The sequence below is a fragment of the Terrapene carolina genome, unplaced genomic scaffold (assembly GCF_002925995.2).
Source record: "Terrapene carolina triunguis isolate 2854851 unplaced genomic scaffold, T_m_triunguis-2.0 Scaffold97, whole genome shotgun sequence".
Lineage (NCBI taxonomy): Eukaryota > Metazoa > Chordata > Testudines > Emydidae > Terrapene > Terrapene triunguis.
Window position 1 is genome coordinate 2,433,673 of NW_020664448.1, and position 18,265 is coordinate 2,451,937.

Consider the following 18,265-nt stretch of genomic DNA (forward strand, 5'->3'; position numbering starts at 1 on the left):
ACATGGCCCTTTCAGCTCAGTAAGAACCCAGTGAGTTTCAGTGTATGGGCAAGGGGCCTACCCTAGTAGAATGAAGCAAGGCATCACACCCATCCCATGCAATGGTGTCTTGCTGGCCACGGGCGATGTGAAGAAAGGCCACTACTACACAACAGGACACTCAGACAATTTGCTTTAAAAGCCGATGTGGGTGGGAGATCATGAGGTATCATGATGACAACAAAGTAGTTTCAAATCTCAACCAATGTTTAATGGAAATGAATTTTCTCTTTGCTGGCAAACATTCCTTGCAGCTGTTGCTTATGTTTACTTTGCCTTAGCCACTGTCTTCTGAGAGAGCACGGACTTCTCCATCCTGTAGCTCACTTTATGCAGTAGCCTCTCCATAGAGCGAGCTGGCATTCGAGACACCCAAAGGTCCTTTCAATCTATGCACAGATTTGTCATGAGTCTCACGTGTCCTCCATCCTGGCATTCATGGGGTAGGTAGCTTTTCAAAAGGCAGCCTGCAACAGAAATCCATGTTGCTTACAAGGAATCTCCACACTTCACAATGAGACACCAGTCATCAAATACCAGAGGTTTATTACCCCTTCCTGCAAACCTTTACTCATGTGAGTAGTCCTAGTAATTTCAATAGATTTACTCACATGAGTAAGGATTTGTATGATTGGGCCCTTAAACCCACAGCCTTACCAAGTAGCTACTGCAGATAGGTGACCAAGATCTGGCTGAGGTCTGACGTCTGGAAGCCGGAAGCACCAGGGCATTTTGCTACAGCACTGGGGATAATATTCTTAGCACTGAACGCTAGCTATATTCAAGTCCACGCTTAGAAAAACATTTCTTGTTCCTGTATAGTTCTTTAGTTTCTGATGCTGCAGTTGTTGAAAGAAGAACACAATTATTTCTAGGACACTGGGAAACACCAGCAATGACAGCAACATCTGCCTTGACATCCTGTTCTCTTTGGCAGTCCACTGACCCAATATATACAATATCGAGACACAAAAGACAAGATTCATCTCTGCGGGTGGCATGTCAGCCAGTGAGATATATTCTTGACTTAAATTAAACTAATGGAGATATCCTATCTCCTAGAACTGGAAGGGACCTTGAAAGGTCATTGAGTCCAGCCCCCTGCCTTCACTAGGCAGGACCAAGTACTGATTTTGCCCCAGCTCCCTAAGTGGCTCCCTCAAGGATTGAACTCACATCCCTGGGTTTAGTAGGCTAATGCTCAAACCACTGAGCTATCCCTCCCCTTTGACTTTAACAGTCAGGAATTGGGACTGATTAGTTTAATAATTTGAGATTTTCAAAGATGATCTGGAGATTTAGACACACAACTTGGAATATCTCAATCCAAAGCCACGTTTTAGCCAACCAGACAATCTAAAAGTAGCCAATTGTGAAGGAAAATGTAGTGTATTTTGTCAGATTTTACCATTTTCTGACTGGCCAGCTACTGGTAGCTGAAGCCAACCTCAAACATTCGGTTTCTGAGGGTGTAATTAAGTAAAATTGACCTTTGGTAGTTTTAATTTATACATTTCAATTCTTTTTAATCTTTTCTCCCCTAAATTCATACCCAACACTGTGCTTATTCTGGTGAGCATCTCCACCTTTTAAGTGATCTACAAAGCGTGACATCCCTTTATAAATAACGCTTGTCCTCAAAGCTTTGTACCGACCGTCCCACAACACCCCTGTGAGACAGATCAATTGTGTCAGTAAGGGACTTGCTCCATGCTACATAGTGAGTCAGAGGCAGGACTGGGATTAGTTCTCCAAGGGTTCCTGGTGTCTAAGCCTATCTTCGATTCATTAGACCACACAGTCTCTTCAAAATGTATCGTTCACATATATGTAGCGCTTGAAATTCGCAGCTAATTCTAAATCATGTTTTCCAGCACTGAGCATGGTGGTTTCCTCCATGTTCTTGTTGGAATGCTAAGCAGAGGTGCTTAGTGGTTGCATGGTAGATCAGATCCAGGTGCATAAATACTGGATGTATGAAAACAATTCTGATTAGCTTCCACAATGACAAACAAACACATCCGAATTGCATACGCTTAATGACACACGTTTTCCCTGTCTATCTACCAGATCTAGCTGGGTGCAAACGCCTCTGGAAATTAGACCTGTGGCTGTGACACCCTTAGAGCAATTGACATGTTTTACGACTGTATGGTTGTCATGCTTGACCACAGGTTGGTATGTGCGTGTCTGTGAGAAGTTGCTGAGGCTAGAACAGGGTGTTGTTTTCAGCACTTGATGGAAATGGAATATATTTAGCAGATTGTTTGTAGACTAGGCATAGGTGTGAAATCTAGTAGGACATATGGTATAATGTCAATTTTTTTACATGGGCCAGTTTCTCAGCTGGTGTGAATGGGCATAGCTCCACTGAAGTCAATGGTGCTATGCCAAAAGACAACAGCCACAAATCTGGCCCAAGGAGAGATGATTTTCTCCAGTTGAGGATCTGGCCCAGTGTGTTAACGTAGCATTCATTAAATGAGAATAGAGGTCATATTCAAGGCAGAAGCTTGCAGTTCTGGATGAAAAAAGCTGAATTAAATTCTCTGGCTGTTCATAACTTGAAGTCAAAATATCACCCCTTCCCCCTCTACCCTTCATCTTTTTTTCCCAGCTGGTAATCACATTTACATTACTATACACAGCAATGCTTTGCACTTACACAGAAAGTGTCATCCAAGGGGCTCAAAGTGCTTCATACTCAGTTAATTAAGCCCCTGAAGAACATCTTGGTAGTTGGGTATTATTAGCTTTAGATGAGTAAACTGAGGCACAAATAAATTAATCTGTGACTTGCCTGCAGTCTTATTGAGACAATCAGTGGCACACAGAAACAGAACCCAGGAGTCCTGGATTCCCATCCACTGCTCAAAATAAGACCACTCTTCCTCCCTCATGTATCCAATATAGTACATGTTCCAACATGGATTTTTAACCCTTTGTAGATTAATTACCACTGAAAAAAGGTCAGGCAAAACAAATGCACTATTTCCCCAGCAAGGATTTTATGGACCCTGGTCAAAAAATGGTTTGTCTTCATATAGACTGCCTGTGTAAGCCCCCTGTTGCTGGACATCTATGCATATGGACCAGCTTGTGAATGGCCACCAACCCTTCCCAACACATGGACATGACTGTTGGCAAGATATGATGCAAGCGCTGGTGTTGAGAGTAAGATTCTGAGTTTCCAGGCCTGTGGTTGAGGATGTGCCATTGCTAGTTCACCGCCGAGTAGCTTTCATTTGATATGATCATGTCAGAGGACCCAGAGCATAAGTTTCTGCGCTCAGGGCCTGAGCCAAAATCCATTGATGGCAATGGAAAGACTCCCAATTGACTTCAATGGGCTTTAAGTGGCTTTATTGGAATGCCAGGTACAAGTGCTAATAACTCAGCCATCATACTCTTGGCAGGAGCTCCTCTCCCCCTCCGCATTGGGCCATGTTTCTGCGGCCTGGCTGCCTGTGATTCGAACAGCCGCAAGGAGCAGAGAATCTTGCCCAGTAGCCTCCTGCGCGCAGGGGCACGGAGCAGGAGACCTCTGTTCAACACGGCACCGATTAGAAATAAAACCCAAACTACCTTCACATGCCTTCACTGTCCATCTTCATCTCTGCCAATGTTTAGCTCTCAGTTCATGCCTATGTGACTGTAGCAGCCATCTGAAGAGAGCCAGAGTGCAGCCTCTCATTGTTATCTCTGCAATATGAAACTCAGCATGGCTCTCCCAATGTAAAACATTGGAAAGGGTGCTTCCTTCACTTACTCAGTTGTGCTTCTTAGCGAGAAAACAAGATCAAGAAGATGGTATTCGTCTTCAGCATTTATTTATCATTGAAAAAAAAACCCTTTGAGCAAGCAAAGATCACAAGCACGTCACAATCAATTGGCTATACATTAATCTGTTTGTTTTATCATTCTCATACTAACAGCAAGAATGAAGTAGCACCAAGAGGTGGTGTGCTCAACACATTACAGAGACAATTTGTGATATGCAACCAAAGCCAGGCCACAAAATAGTAATTAGACACTTCCTATCTGCCTCCGAAAGGCAAGAGTACATGGGAGTCATGTATTTACAACAGAAACATTGCAGATGAGGAAGCGGATGATGGATTTTGCAAAGCAGTCAGAAAAAGAAGCCCATTGGCATTTAGCACCATCTTGCAAAAGGGAGTGACAGCACAATAAGAAGACACAGTGAAAATAAGAAAGCAGGCAGTGAAAGCCATAGGAATTCTCACAAGGATAAAGCAAACACTTTTTAACCAGGAGAGCAAAACATATGGTAAGTTGGTAATGAAGTATAGCTGCTTTTGTGGCAGTTGGAAACCCAAAATCAGAGAATAAATTCTTGCCAAATTAAAGCAACAAGCTTAGCATCCAAAGTGGACTTGAATCAGCAAAGATTTCATCTCCTTTCTGATCAATGTTAAATTCACTACGTGGGTATTAAGTCTGAGCAACGAGAAAGCAGGCAGAGGGTTATACACTGTCCTGAATCCATGCACACAGCTGACATTGGTAGGAGTTCCATCACAAACTAAGGCAAGATGAGGCCCTTAGGACCAAATTCTGTGCTGAGATACACCGCACGTAACCCAGCTGACGTCAGCGGGCTAGCATGGAGTGCAACTCAATGAAGAATTTGACCTTAAGTCCTGATTTTATTATATCTCCTAATACTAATCCCCGGGCCAATTTATGCACTTCGATGCATGCCTGCGGCCCTCAATAGTGTGCACATCTAGAGACAAAATTGAGCCTATCCAAGGGACTTACTGCTAAATCTCTTAGGGCCCCATTTTAGTCCCATTGACTTCCAGTGGACTTGGCACTTAGTGAAGCATTAATATGGATGCTAATGGGCAAAAATGTAAGATCCTCTGCAATGAATGGATACAATCTCTCTCATGTGTGAAGGAGCCAGCGTTTCTGGCTATTGTAAACTACTTTCACGCTTCAACTGCTCTGACGCTTCATCATCGTAACTGTTGCTATCCTCTACCTGAGATAAGAAGGGATGGTACGGAGGCCGTGTCTATACTACCACTTACGTCGACAAACTTTTGTCGCTCAGGGGTGTGAAAAAAACACCTCCTGGAGTGACACAAGCTTTGCCGGCATAAGTGCTCATGTGCACAGCGCTATGTCTGCAGGAGACACTCTCACACCGACACAGCTACTGCCGCTCGTTGAGCTGGTTTTATTGTGTTGACAAGAGAGCGCTTTCCTTTTGGCATCATGCGGCTACACGAGGGCTGTGACAGCACCACGGCTGTATGGGTACAGCTGTGCCACTGGAAGCTTGTCAGTGTAGACATGGCCGGAGAAATGTAAAGGTGAATGGAGGCATCCGTCAACAGGTCAAGAATCAGAGTCGTTGAGGCTCAGCTCTCCGCGAAAAGTTAACAAACATCCGTTTTCATGCAAGGAACAGCGAGCTGCGTTATCCTTCGTGACTTCAATGAAACTACTGAGCTGAGCTACTCTGCACTTACAGAATGAACTGAGGTTTGCAGTTGCGCAACATCCATTCAATTTCTGAGCACTCGGAATAGTGATGACCATTATAGACAGTTCAGTGAGGTTCTCCATGAAGCATGCATGTCAAATATGCATTACATTCGCAAACAGTTCCACAGTTTTACTTCCTGGAGGATTTCCCTGGTTTCCTCCTAAATATTGGAGGTATATGTGTATATTATATATATATATTTTTTCCACATAAACATCCTGGTTAGTTCATACTACACAGTTCTAACACAGCTAAACTTGGAAATACACCACTGAATTCAGAACATTACACTTATTTATACTCAAAAGCTTTAGGCTGTTAGCACAAGGCAAACAGGACACATTACACAACACACTAAACTTTGCATGTATTCATTACTCAGGCCAACAAAGTTTGCTATTCCCATAGCATAGAACGTCCTTAATCTTTAGAAACCTTCGCTTACCCTTCCATTGTGGCATCCCTTTTAATTTTTCAGACATACCAAATGACAAACATTTAGATTCTGAAAACTGAAATCGCCACCTCCAGAAAAAAAAACAAAAAACCCCACACCTTTGCCAGTATTTAATTGAAATCTGATATATTCTAGAAGCAAGATATTCCTTTTTCCAATACCACTACAGCAATTCTGGAGCTCTCACCTTACATCTCCCCCAGTTGCTTTTGCCCAGTGAAATTTGCAACTTGGGTTGAGCTATAGCAAAAAGGATTAACCAAGGCCAAACGGGCGTGATTCCTACAGCTGCTCTGGGGGTTCATTACCCAGGTGGTTCAATGTCTCAGTTTCGTCAAGCAGAAACCAATCCTACAAGGTACTTCGCTCTCTTAGCTCCTGCTGAATCTGTGAGCCACGTGCTGAGATCAGCACTCTGGGCCAGACCCGCAGCTGGTGTAAATCGATATAGTTCCATGGAGCTCAACAGAGCAATGCAATTGACGCCGGCTGGGAAACAGGCCTTCTGTGTTTACTGAGTCACACTGACATTGGTGGGAATTTACCAGAGTAAGGACACAATAAACACTGAGTTGAGAGCTTGAGGCTTTGGCCAAGTTGGAGGTTGGGGCTCCCAATAACTGGGTCATGGCTCCATTCGCACAATTATGAGCAACCACGACTTAACATGCAGGTATATTTAAAACTAACAATGGTGACTTGCTCCATGCTACCGATAAAAAAGCCATGTCTGCAAATTGAATCCATTCCTGAAACCTCCTCCTACTCCTGTGGCACACAATATCCATCTGTAGCTGAAAAACAAAGGAATCAGACCAAGATCCAAAACAAATCGGAAACCATACAAAAGATGCAGATCCTGGAAAACGACAGGGAGGAACAACCTGCAGAGTCTGACCTGAAGCCCATTCAGGAACTCTTTGCAACCATCTGGACTCTCTCTGCACCTTACTTCACTTTCCATTCTGCTGTAACACAGGACCAGATCCTGAGCTGGTGTAAATGGGCCTGGCCCATCCATACCAGCTGAAGATCTAGCCCCAAATCTTTCCTTACAAGGGATCTGAGCCTTCATCACTTCCTTGGGCCAAACACCCATTGATGTCTCGGAGAACAATTCTGCTCTCAGTCACAGTGTGTGAATCTGGAGTGACTCCACTGAGTTATGCCAGGTTGACAGGGCCTGTTCCTGCCAGATATTGAGCATCTCTCCTATACTGTTGATGCCAATGGGAGAAGACAGAGCTCAGCACCCCCAAAGGACGCTCAGCCTCATGGGATCAGCTCTTAGGAACAGAACTGCACCAGCAGAACAAATGGCAGCTTTATGCAATCAAAGCACTGGAGGATCAGGCCCAAGGAAAGAGACAAGCCTTTTAATATATTTGCAGCGCACAATTAATTGAAAACCTTTGTAATCCTACAATCCTCTGTGCATTCCACCCTCCTCATCCTCCCCCCATCATTCTGTGTAGATCTGTGTCGTGCAGGCAAAGCCGAAAACCTGACCTCTGAAATGAGTATTCCTAATCCTCCTTGGAAATAAAACATAAAAGCTTCTAATACACTCAGAACAAAAGCAGATTAGAAGCCTCTAATTAATTTTGTGGCCTTTATTTAATAAAAGAAAAAAAAAAGAAAGAGAGAGAAAAGTGCAGTAAAATTTACTCTTTAGCCTCAGCCAATTTATTGTTCATCTCTTTACTTTTCTCCTTGTCCTCTGGCTTTGTCCCACTGGAGCTCTCGGCACTCTTTTTCTTGGCAGCCCGGCCAGATGCGATCTGCTTGTCTTTGGCCTTTTTCAGTGGTTTATGGCTCGTTGTTGTCTTTTTTGGTTTGAAAGGTTGAACACTACGCTTCTCCGCCTGGATGGATGTAACATACAAACCGCCAACACAGAAACACACAGGAAAAGGTAGAAGAACAGGATTTAGAGAGAGACATCATCAATGAGACGGCAATATGTGTTTGTTTATGTTCCACATTTAAGAGCTTGTCTACACGGAGACTTTGATTTATACCCCAGCTTGCTGTGCACTAAGGCCTGGTCTACACTGGGGCGAGGGGGGAAATCGATCTAAGTTACACAACTTCAGCCACGTGAATAACGTAGCTGAAGTCGACGTACTTAGATCTACTTACCGTGGTGTCTTCACTGCGGTAAGTCGACGGCCGACACTCTCCCGTCGACTCCACCTGCGCCTCTCGCCCTGGTGGAGTACCAGAGTCGACGGGAGAGCGCTCGGCGGTCGATTTATCGCGTCCAGACACGATAAATCGACCCCCGCTGGATTGATCGCTGCCCGTTGATCCAGCGGGTAATGTAGACAAGCCCTAAGTCTCTGTGTAGACAAGCCCTAAGTCAAGTGTTGGGGCTAATGCTATCTAAGTACAAAGGGCCAGACCCTCGTGCGCAAGGCATATTGATGTAATGGCACTGAAGTCAATGGGGCTACACTGATTAACGCCAGCTGATTATGTGGCCAGACTCTGAGCTCTCTAAGGAGTTCTACTCATTAGGAGACGTCACTCAGAGCCTTATTGTATTTGGTTAAGGATGCCGTCCAAGTTCTCATTCTAATGTCTCTGTAATGCATGTGGCTGTCGGGACACCACTGAGGAAAACAGCTGTCAGTGTTCAGCAATCTTGTGAACAGTGGCTGCCAGGGTCAGCCTAGCAAAAGGGGTTTTTTGATGTTATATGATGGTCTCCCCAGTTTTTGAGGAAAACACGGAGGGATCCAGGGACACCCGGTCAGTCGCTGGAGGCAGGGGGCACATTTTGTCACCCCCTTGCCTGGCTGATTTGGGGAGTGGCTTTGCAATCTCATTAGGTGTTGCCTTTCTTTGGGATCAGACAAGGGAAATGATGGCCCAGAACAAAGGGGAGGGGAAGAGTCTCAGGATCCTCTGTTGGACGCTCTATAAGTTCCATTCTGTTTGGGGGGCTGCGGACTGGGAGTGGGGGGGAGGGCGTGCTCCTTATTCTGCTCCTTTCTCAGGTTGATACAATGGAGGAAAAACACATTGGGATGCCTGGAGTTCATCTGCTGCAAGAGAAACAGCAGCACCAAGCGTGGACTTGGAATGATATCAGGGGAAGGTGTGAAGCAAAACCCTGGATCCAGCCTGTTCTCGCTCCCAAACTTGGGAGGGGGGTTCAGAATCCCACTAGAAGCAGAATTTCCCATCTGACCCCCTCTCTCTTTATATCGGAACCAAACAATACCTCGAAGAACTGCACAACCCCAAACTCTGGGTTGAAGGAAAAAATCCAGACCCAAAATTGTACAGATCGGATCCATTTAAAAACCCATCCTTGGCTGCTGTAACTCCACTGAAGTCAATGGAGCTACCTCCATTTACACCAACTGAGGATCTGGCCCTTAGCATGTTACTGGGGTGAAATAAAAGAAGGTAACACATTTGTAGCTTTGTGTTTACCAAGTAATAATAGTCTACATTAGAGATCAGGGAAATGCGAATGCAAAGAGATTGTCCTGGGGCCAGATCTTGCACCTGTTGTAATCCAGCATCCCACCACTGACTTCAGTGCAGTTATATTGATCTACACCAGCTTAGGATTCGGCCCCACGCTTCTTACTGGGGTGTCAGAGAATAATTCCTAATAGGGTCCCCGGCCAGAAATGAATAAGCCATGGGAAGTGGAATGAAACTAAGTGGTGCTGTGAAGTCTTCATAGCCATGCGCTGCTTCAGGCACCTGCTGGCCCTTGTCCCCTTACACTGTATTTCTCACCTTTGAAGATTCTTGGAAGGGCTCGCTGTACAGGCTGCGTATCCTCCTGCGATCGATGAATTTGTTATCGGCTTGTACAGGCTTGTTGGGCTCCCCCTTGAATTGAGAACTGTAACTGGTTTCGTGGCTCACTTTCTCGTCCGGGGGCTTGTACTGGGACTTAGCTTTTATAAGCTTGACTCTGTTGACGTCTACCCAAGGTCTGAATTCATTTCTAGGGTTCAAAAAGAAACAGGAGGCAGAAATTAAAACAACGGGAAAATGGGTGGCTTGTGGAAAGTAAGCCGACCCCCTTTCTTAGCGGACATCTCATTGGATGGCCCTCCCCCGGCTGTATATTTTGCATTCTGAAAACCCCGTGCCATAGACATATGGGGCCAGATTTGCCAGAACTCAGCATCCAACAGCTCCCGTTGGGCTTGATCCATTGCCCATTGAAGTCAATGGAAAAACTCCTACTCGGATCTGTCCTACTGGAACAAAAGTCGCTGCTGGGAGGCTGAAAATCTGATCACTTAATTTAGGTGTGTAAATAGCTGGGCTTTTTGAAAATCTGGCTCCAGATGTGGGTGCGGAGCCCTTTTGAAAATCTGGCCTGACCTCGGTGCCTCTTAAATCTATATTGCTTCACCTACGCTCTGGAAAGCCCAAGGAGAGATTCCTGACTCTTACATGCAATTATTCTTATGATGAAAATTCATATGTAAAGAGAGAGAGAGGAATGTGCAGGTTTACTGGATGTCACAATAAACTTTTGGTTTCCCATCTCAGCACACAAGCTTTGTTGTCAGCGAGCTTACCTGTATGAGAACCAGCTAGGTGAGCATCAAATGTAAAGAGTCTACCATCGCCACTCATCTCGGGATTGTGTTGCGCCATTTGCTCTATATTGCACCACAATGTATACATTCAAGCCCTTGTTTAGCACATCCCTTCTACTGTACATCTATCAATTATGTAAGGGGTTTTTTAGGATTCACCCAGATTGCCATGTGTACCAAGCACTGGTAGCTACACTTCTGCTTCTCTTCTTCATTAGCCCCTGAAGGCAAACACTAGAGCTAGTGGAAAATTTCCCATCAAAACTTTTAGTGGTGGGGAAATGGCTTTTTGATCAATCAGAAATTTTTTAAAGACTCCATTTCTGTTCAAAAATGTTCAGGGATTTTGGGAGAAAAAAAGCAAGCAAAACATTGTTTTGTTTTCACCAACCAAAAAAACCCAACAGTTGTAAACCCAACGTTTTCCATTAAAAATAAAATCCACAACCAGGAAAATGTTCAAACAAACTTTTGACAAAAAATATTTTTTTTTCATCAAAACTGTACTCAGGAGAATAGGAGAAGCATTTCCTGACCAGCTGCAGGAAACACAAAATCCGAATCCCAGGCTACGACATTTCCTCACCTACGGATGAAATTCACCTGTGCTCAGGGAGCCAGCACAAGATCTGTGCATCAGTTATGTCCTAAGGGTTCAAGTAGGACGCCAGCGATGCCATAACCCTCTGCACAGGGGTGAATTTCATCTACATAGCACAGCACTTGTCTGTTTTTACGACTCTTGAAGGAAATTAACCCCTGCATCAACTCCTATCCCTCCTGCTGTCGGTGTTATGTCTCTGTGGGTGCTATGAACCAGCTTTGACGCTAGTAAAAGCTCCCAGTGATTAGTAATTTAATTTTTAACAATACCTTTCACTTGAGGATCCATTTGTTCTTGTATTTACAAGCCTCTTGCTTCTGCTTCCTCACAGAATGTTCCTCTCTCTGCTTCCCCGCCTCTTCTCTCTGCCCATCTAATGTTTTTTTTTACCTTTACACAGTCACTGTTGGTGAAAGAGCCTTCTCCTCTGCAACTCCTACCAGTTGGAACAGCCTCCTTGTATCTCTACACCACCTCAACTCCCTATTTTATGGCAGATCTCAGCTAAAACCAAATTTATGTCCTTTGCCTCTACTTCTTCATTTCTCTCCCCCTCTGTAATTATTTAACCCTTTCATTGTCTGGTGGATTAACTATGCCGACGGGAGAAGCTCTCTCCTGTTGGCTTAGAGTGTCTTCATTAAAGTGCTACAGTCCGCCGATGCAGCATTTTAAGTGTAGACCTGCCCTCAGTAACACACTCTACTGCTTCATAACCTCTGCAGAGGTGTTAATTACCCACTTCATTTTAAGTGGTCTCCTACAGCATGTGTGACCCCCTTAGGCTTAGCAATCTGTCCTACTTCGTATTTACCTTCTCCACACCTGATGCAGTGCTCTGTGTAGCTCAAAGGCGCGCCCCTCCCACCAAAAGATGTGACCTCACCTACTTTGTCTCCTGGGACCAACACAGCTCCCACAACACCACAACCAAGCTTGCAGTGTCAAGACATGAAGTATAACAAGGTGAAAGCCTGTTTGTGGCCAGCACTGAACAAATTAAAATGAAGCTCTTATTCGACAGCGTTTGTGTGGCCAAGAGATTCTGCTTTCAAACAAAAACTGAGGCTTTGTTCAGAACAGCGCGCCCCCTTGCGATATACTATGGGTGCATGGCATCTTTGTTGTGCCGTGTCAGCTGATCCTGGAACAATGAAACAGATTCAGCCTGGCGGTAAGTGGTTGCGAGTCTGAATGCTTCCCCATTACTATTTAATATTTGTATTGCCCCAGAAGGGTGTGAGGCACCTTGCAAACAGGTAGGAGCACAAGATTCCTGTCTTGAGGAACTTACAGTCTAACAGCATGATGGAACCCACGTTATGCTTCCACGCAGAGGAGACAAAGACATAAGATGCCTCCTCGCTCCCCAGCACTGGCTGCATGTATCGCTGGAGTGAGACAACAGCCTCCACAAAGCTGCTACTCCCCTCCTCCCCCCAGCACAGGTGGGTGGAAATTGGGCAAGCAGGGCTGGGAAGTTGTTGAAGCCTTGACTCCACCCCCTCTCCCACAACTAGCACAGATGAGCCGGCAGTATGGTAAAGTGCTGGTGCAGATGACTTCCCCCTTGGACCATGTGGGAGAGAGGAAGCAGGCTAATCATCACACAGGGCCCCTTATACAGGGCTTGTGGCAAAGACATCTCCTAACCCCAAACAGGCAATATGAAAGAAAGGCCGCGGGTGGACTGCCGCAGTGAGCATGTGCAAGAGAGAATGGGCACGGTACGCACAGCCTCGATTAGCCCCACAGTTTTTGTTTCAGATTTTTTCCCGCCTTTAATTTTGCTGAGTTTGTTTTTAAGGAGCTTTTTCTTTCGGTGACACATGAAGGCTTTTTGTAAGTCAGTAGGTGAACACTTCAAGCTCCCTGGACATTCTATAACAGATTTAAAAGTAACTATCCTTGAACAAAAAAACTTCAGAAACAGACTTCAAAGAGAAACAGCAGAACTAAAATTCATTTGCAAATTTAACACCATTAATTTGGGCTTGAATAGGGACTGGGAGTGTCTGGCTCACTACAAAAGCAGCTTTGCCTCTCCTGGAAGTGACACCTCCTCATCTATTATTGGGAGTGGACTACATCCACCCTGATCGAATTGGCCCTGTCAACACTGGTTCTCCACTTGTGAGGTAACTCCCTTCTCTTCATGTGTCATTATATAATGCCTGTATCTGTAACTTTCACTCCATGCATCTGAAGAAGTGGGTTTTTTACCCACGAAAGCTTATGCCCAAATAAATTTGTTAGTCTATAAGGTGCCACAAGGACTCTTCATTGTTTTTGCTGATACAGACTAACATGGTTACCACTCTGAAACCTGCTCTTAGTATGTCCCATTTTTGGTCCCCGGTGATTACTGTCATTGTACACTCTGTACATGGTTCCAATCTATCCACTTTCTAGGGCTTCCCGGCAGCATCTCCTCTACTCCAGCCCATGGTTCTCTCTGCTCTAGAGAAACGCTTCAATTTCCCTTATACTCTGGTTGACGCTAACAAAATCCATCTGCCAGCATGAATCAACAGTATTTATTCTGCATCTTTATGCAGGGTTGTAAAAAAGTCTTTACATCTTGAGCTTAGGCTGGCTTAAAAGAGGAGCCCTGAATTCGTGTGCAGGAGCCTAGAAACTCTGACCCTGTTACAAACCTTTGCCCCCACAATGTCAGCTTTGAGCAGACCCAGCCAATCTGTAAGTATACTCACTCCACCAGAGTTTGAGAAATAGAAACTGGATGGCATGTGACCCACTTTGTGTTGGGGAGTTAGAAAAATATTTTCATGACTACACAACAATGCACGAAATTATTTTTAGCAAAGATTTAGAACATTTGCTACCCACTCCTGTGTTCTACCTGTCAGTAAACGGTTACTGTGTTTTTAAATTCCAGACTGATGAAGGACGGCTATGAGACAATGCAGCACTTTTACTTATCGCCTCGGCTTAGAAAACAGTGAACAGGATAGAATCCTAGTCTCCTGCTCTATCCACCTTCCAGACTCCTTCCTTATTGTGATCAGCAACCAGCTTCTAACACTGAATTTACTTGGACAGCGGTGTTTGGGCTGTGAAGGTACCAAAGTGGTGGAACAGATTTAGGAGCCCAAGTGCTGAAATAAGATGATGGGATCTGTACACAAATCGTTAGATAGATTAGATAGGTTGATAAATCACTTATTAAGAGAAACATTTTGGTTAGGAAAATATTAAGTAGAACTAGTCAGTTACTGAAAAGAAACTGCTTCTCATAGGTTAAATGCTACTGATAAAATTAGAGGAAAGGTGTGCAGAAGGGAACATCATAAATCAAAGCAGAAATTAACCCCAAATTTGAGAATGTGCTGATAAAATGTGCAGTCCCTTGCTTCCATCACATCCACTTCTGCCTTGGCTTCAGGTTAAAAAGAAAGCACCTTAAATTGTCTCCTTTTAACACAGAAACTGAAATACGTTTCCTGGCAGTCAGAGACCAACACTGATGGCTGCAGACTGCACTGGTGCAGCATGTTTGGCAACTCTATTAGTGCAAATTTAAGAAACATTTGCAAAATCCACTTAGCACCAACTAGACATGATAAATATTTCTTCAGAAAAGACTGGCTGGCCCAAATTAAGGGCTACATCCTGCCGCTCGTACTCATAGTGAGTAGCTCCTTACTATTTGGGTAGCTCCATTCAGCTCAGTGCAACTAGTTGAGAAGCAAGGTACTACTCTATGTGAGTAAGGGTGGCAGAATCTGGCCCTAGACTCCTGATTTTACACATCAGATAAATTATAGAGGACAATACTACAATCATCTTAGAACGAGGGGACATAAAGAAAGCATTTAAAATAATGAATGTAGAGAAGGTAGTTTGGGAACTTCTGTTCTCCCGTAACACAAGGCAACATTCAATTAAATTCAGCGGTGGGAAATTCAAAACCCATGATGAGAAATATGTTTTCACACAACATGTGATTGAACCTGTGGAACTTTCTGCCACAAGAAGTCACTGAGGCCAAGAACTTAACAGGATTCAAAAAGGGACTGAACATTTACACCTCTACCCCGATATAACGCTGTCCTTGGGAGCCAAAAAATCGTACCGCATTATAGGTGAAACCGCGTTATATCGAATTTGCTTTGATCTGCCAGAGCGCGCAGCCCCCCCCCCCCAGAGTGCTGCTTTACCGCGTTATATCCGAATTCGTGTTATATCGAGTCGCGTTATATCGGGGTAGAGGTGTACATGGACATCAAGAATGTCCAGAGTTATAATTAATGACAACTATAATTTTGGAAGGGATAATAAACCTCATGCTGCATTGTGTACTTTGGGTCTTAGCTAATCTCTAACTAGAGACCAGGATGAGAGCTATGTGTAGGGGGCAGATTACCCCACAACTCCCCACTGTTGGGTTCTTGCACCTTCCTCTGGGCATCTGGTGGTGGCCACTGTCAGTGACTGGATAGGATGGACTATGGGTTTGAGCCAATCGGCTGATCCTACTCATACAAATCCAGTAGGACTGCTCAGGTGGGTCAGATAAGAGCTTTAGGACCAAAATGTGGTTAAGCTCAACTCTAGTGGCAAACATCCCCTGGACATTAACAGCAAAACAGGCCCCTGTGCATGCCTGCAAGCCAGTACGTGCTCCATGAACGTTACAAATAAAGACCCCCTGGACTGTGGGTTTTTACAAAAACAAATTTCTACATGCAGCCATACAAATGTCACCGATACTTTTAAAAATTGTACTATTGTTATTCGTATTACTTGGAGAAGCATTTGGCCCAGGGACTTGGTCATGAGTTATGGAGCCTTTCGCCCTTCAGTCATTGATGGGAATGCAGTCCAGGTCAGTATTGGGCAATTTTTTTCAGTGAATAGTGTAATCACCAAAAAATGCATTTTTCATTGACACTATTTGTGAATTTGGGACAAATTTGGTGAATAGTTTTGACTCCCGAAAAATAGGAAACAATTTTTAAAAAGTTGACACTGCTCATTTCAGCCATTTAGAAATAAAATGTTTTGATTTTTCATTTCAAAATGGCATTTCGTTAAAAAACTTAGCTAATTAAAAAGGTGGGAAAACACCCCAAAATGACCCAAAACAAAATGAAGAAACCCCCCAAAATTAGTTTTGGGTTGAACAAAATGTTTTGTTTGATCCACAATGATTTTTTTTTTTATTTTGGTGAGAAAAAACCAAAGATTTCAGTTTTGGTTCGAACTGAACTCAATTATTTTTCAGATGTTGCGGTTCGGCCCATGAACCAAAAAATCAATTATTTGCTCAGAGCTATAATTTACTGACTCAAAATGGTTCCCATGTAGTAAATCCTTGGTCGTCTGTGTGAAATAGGGGAGGTGGCCTAGACAGAAGTTAGATAGCACGGGAGCATTAGCTAGCCCAGTTCATATCCCTGCCCCAGGCAGAACTGATCCCTACTGGGCATTTTCTAAAGTGCTTTGTCTCAATCCAGTTCCTAATGGACAAGAGCCCAGATCACAAAACCACCAGCAGAGCCAGTACTAATTGACACCATTGTTGGCCAACTCAGGAGAAAGGCCTAGTTCATAGAATATCAGGGTTGGAAGGGACCTCAAGAGGTCATCTAGTCCAACCCCCTGCTCAAAGCAGGACCAATTCCCAACTAAATCATCCCAGCCAGGGCTTTGTCAAGCCTAACCTTAAAAACCTCTAAGGAAGGAGATTCCACCACCTCCCTAGGTAACCCATTCCAGTGCTTCACCACCCTCCTAGTGAGAAAGTTTTTCCTAATATCCAACCTAAACCTCCCCCACTGCAACTTGAGACCATTACTCCTTGTTCTGTCATCTGGTACCACTGAGAACAGTCTAGATCCATCCTCTTTGGAACCCCCTTTCAGGTAGTTGAAAGCAGCTATCAAATCCCCCCTTCATTCTTCTCTTCTGCAGACTAAACAATCCGAGTTCCCTGCAACCCGAGTTGCAAATGGACCATGGAGTTCCAACTACCTATCCACTTATATCAATGGCTTTAAGGACCAATGGCATAAAGATATTGGGACCTAAGGTTCAACCCAACTAGCCCTCCAAGCATAACAATGGATCGAACCCTGAGAGGAGGTGCGGAGCTCCTGAAACTCTTGTACTAAAGGAATTGCAGGTGCTTCACATCTTTCAGGATTTCCAGTGACTGGGAAGATCCCATCTGAGAGTGAGAGGCAAGCTGAAATACCCTGTAACAGCTGATCAGTCAAGGGAAAGTTATTGACTTTGCCACAGTCACTGGTGCAACCCCTGCCTACAGTTACCCCTATGTAAAAAGCTCAGTAGCTCTGTTGAAGTTAATGGGGAAACTGCGCACTTAAGGCCTGCTCCAGTTTCACTGGAAGTGAATGGGAGTTTTTCCCTTAGCTTCACTGAGATTTGGCTCAGGGCCACATGCCAGCAGGACGGAGAGCAGAATTTGAACTGCACAAAAGATCTGCAGTATCGTGGTATGAGTGAAACTCTTCAGGGGCAACTTCTGCCCTGATCTACTGCAGCCTGTGCAATCCCCAGGGCTTCAGGGTTTGTAAAATAGAGCAAATTTGAATTTCATTTACATTCTTAAGAACAGGTGAGGTTGCTTTAGGGGAACACTATCCTACACAAACCCCTGAAAGCAAGGAAATGTCCAAGTAGCCATCCAAGATTTTCAAAAGAGACTTGTCATTTAGGGGTACCATAATTTTTAGATGCCCAACCAGACACCTTTAAAGGGCCTGATTTTCAGCAAGCTCTGAGCACCCACCCTCTGAAAAATCAAGCCCCTTTAAAGTGTCTCAAATAGGCAGCCAACAATTGTGATGCCCTAAACAAATTGGCCGCCTTCTTTAAAGTCCCCAAAGCCACTCACATCATTGGCAGACTCCACCTTCTAAGTAACCCCCAATGTGTACAGTAAGACAATGCACGTACCACGTTCCTCACGCTCACCCAGGCACTAAAATCCTTCACCCTGACCTCAGCAACCACAGTTTCCATGACGGTTAGGCATCTGTATGCTCACAATCTGCAGGAGGTGTTATTTCTCATGG

General features: G+C 44.4%; 1 protein-coding gene across 1 annotated transcript in view; it reads right to left on the reverse strand.

The window, feature by feature from the left end:
* The window catches only part of MAP6 (microtubule associated protein 6), a 68,846-nt gene that overhangs the window by 8,399 nt on the left and 42,182 nt on the right, over positions 1 to 18,265 (reverse strand). Inside the window, exons 2-3 of the mRNA XM_026651690.2 lie at positions 9,777 to 9,990; positions 7,723 to 7,882 (exon numbers count right to left, since the gene is read on the reverse strand). Of these exons, the coding sequence (XP_026507475.1) occupies positions 7,723 to 7,882; positions 9,777 to 9,990 (374 nt within the window). The remainder of the gene's footprint in view (positions 1 to 7,722; positions 7,883 to 9,776; positions 9,991 to 18,265) is intronic.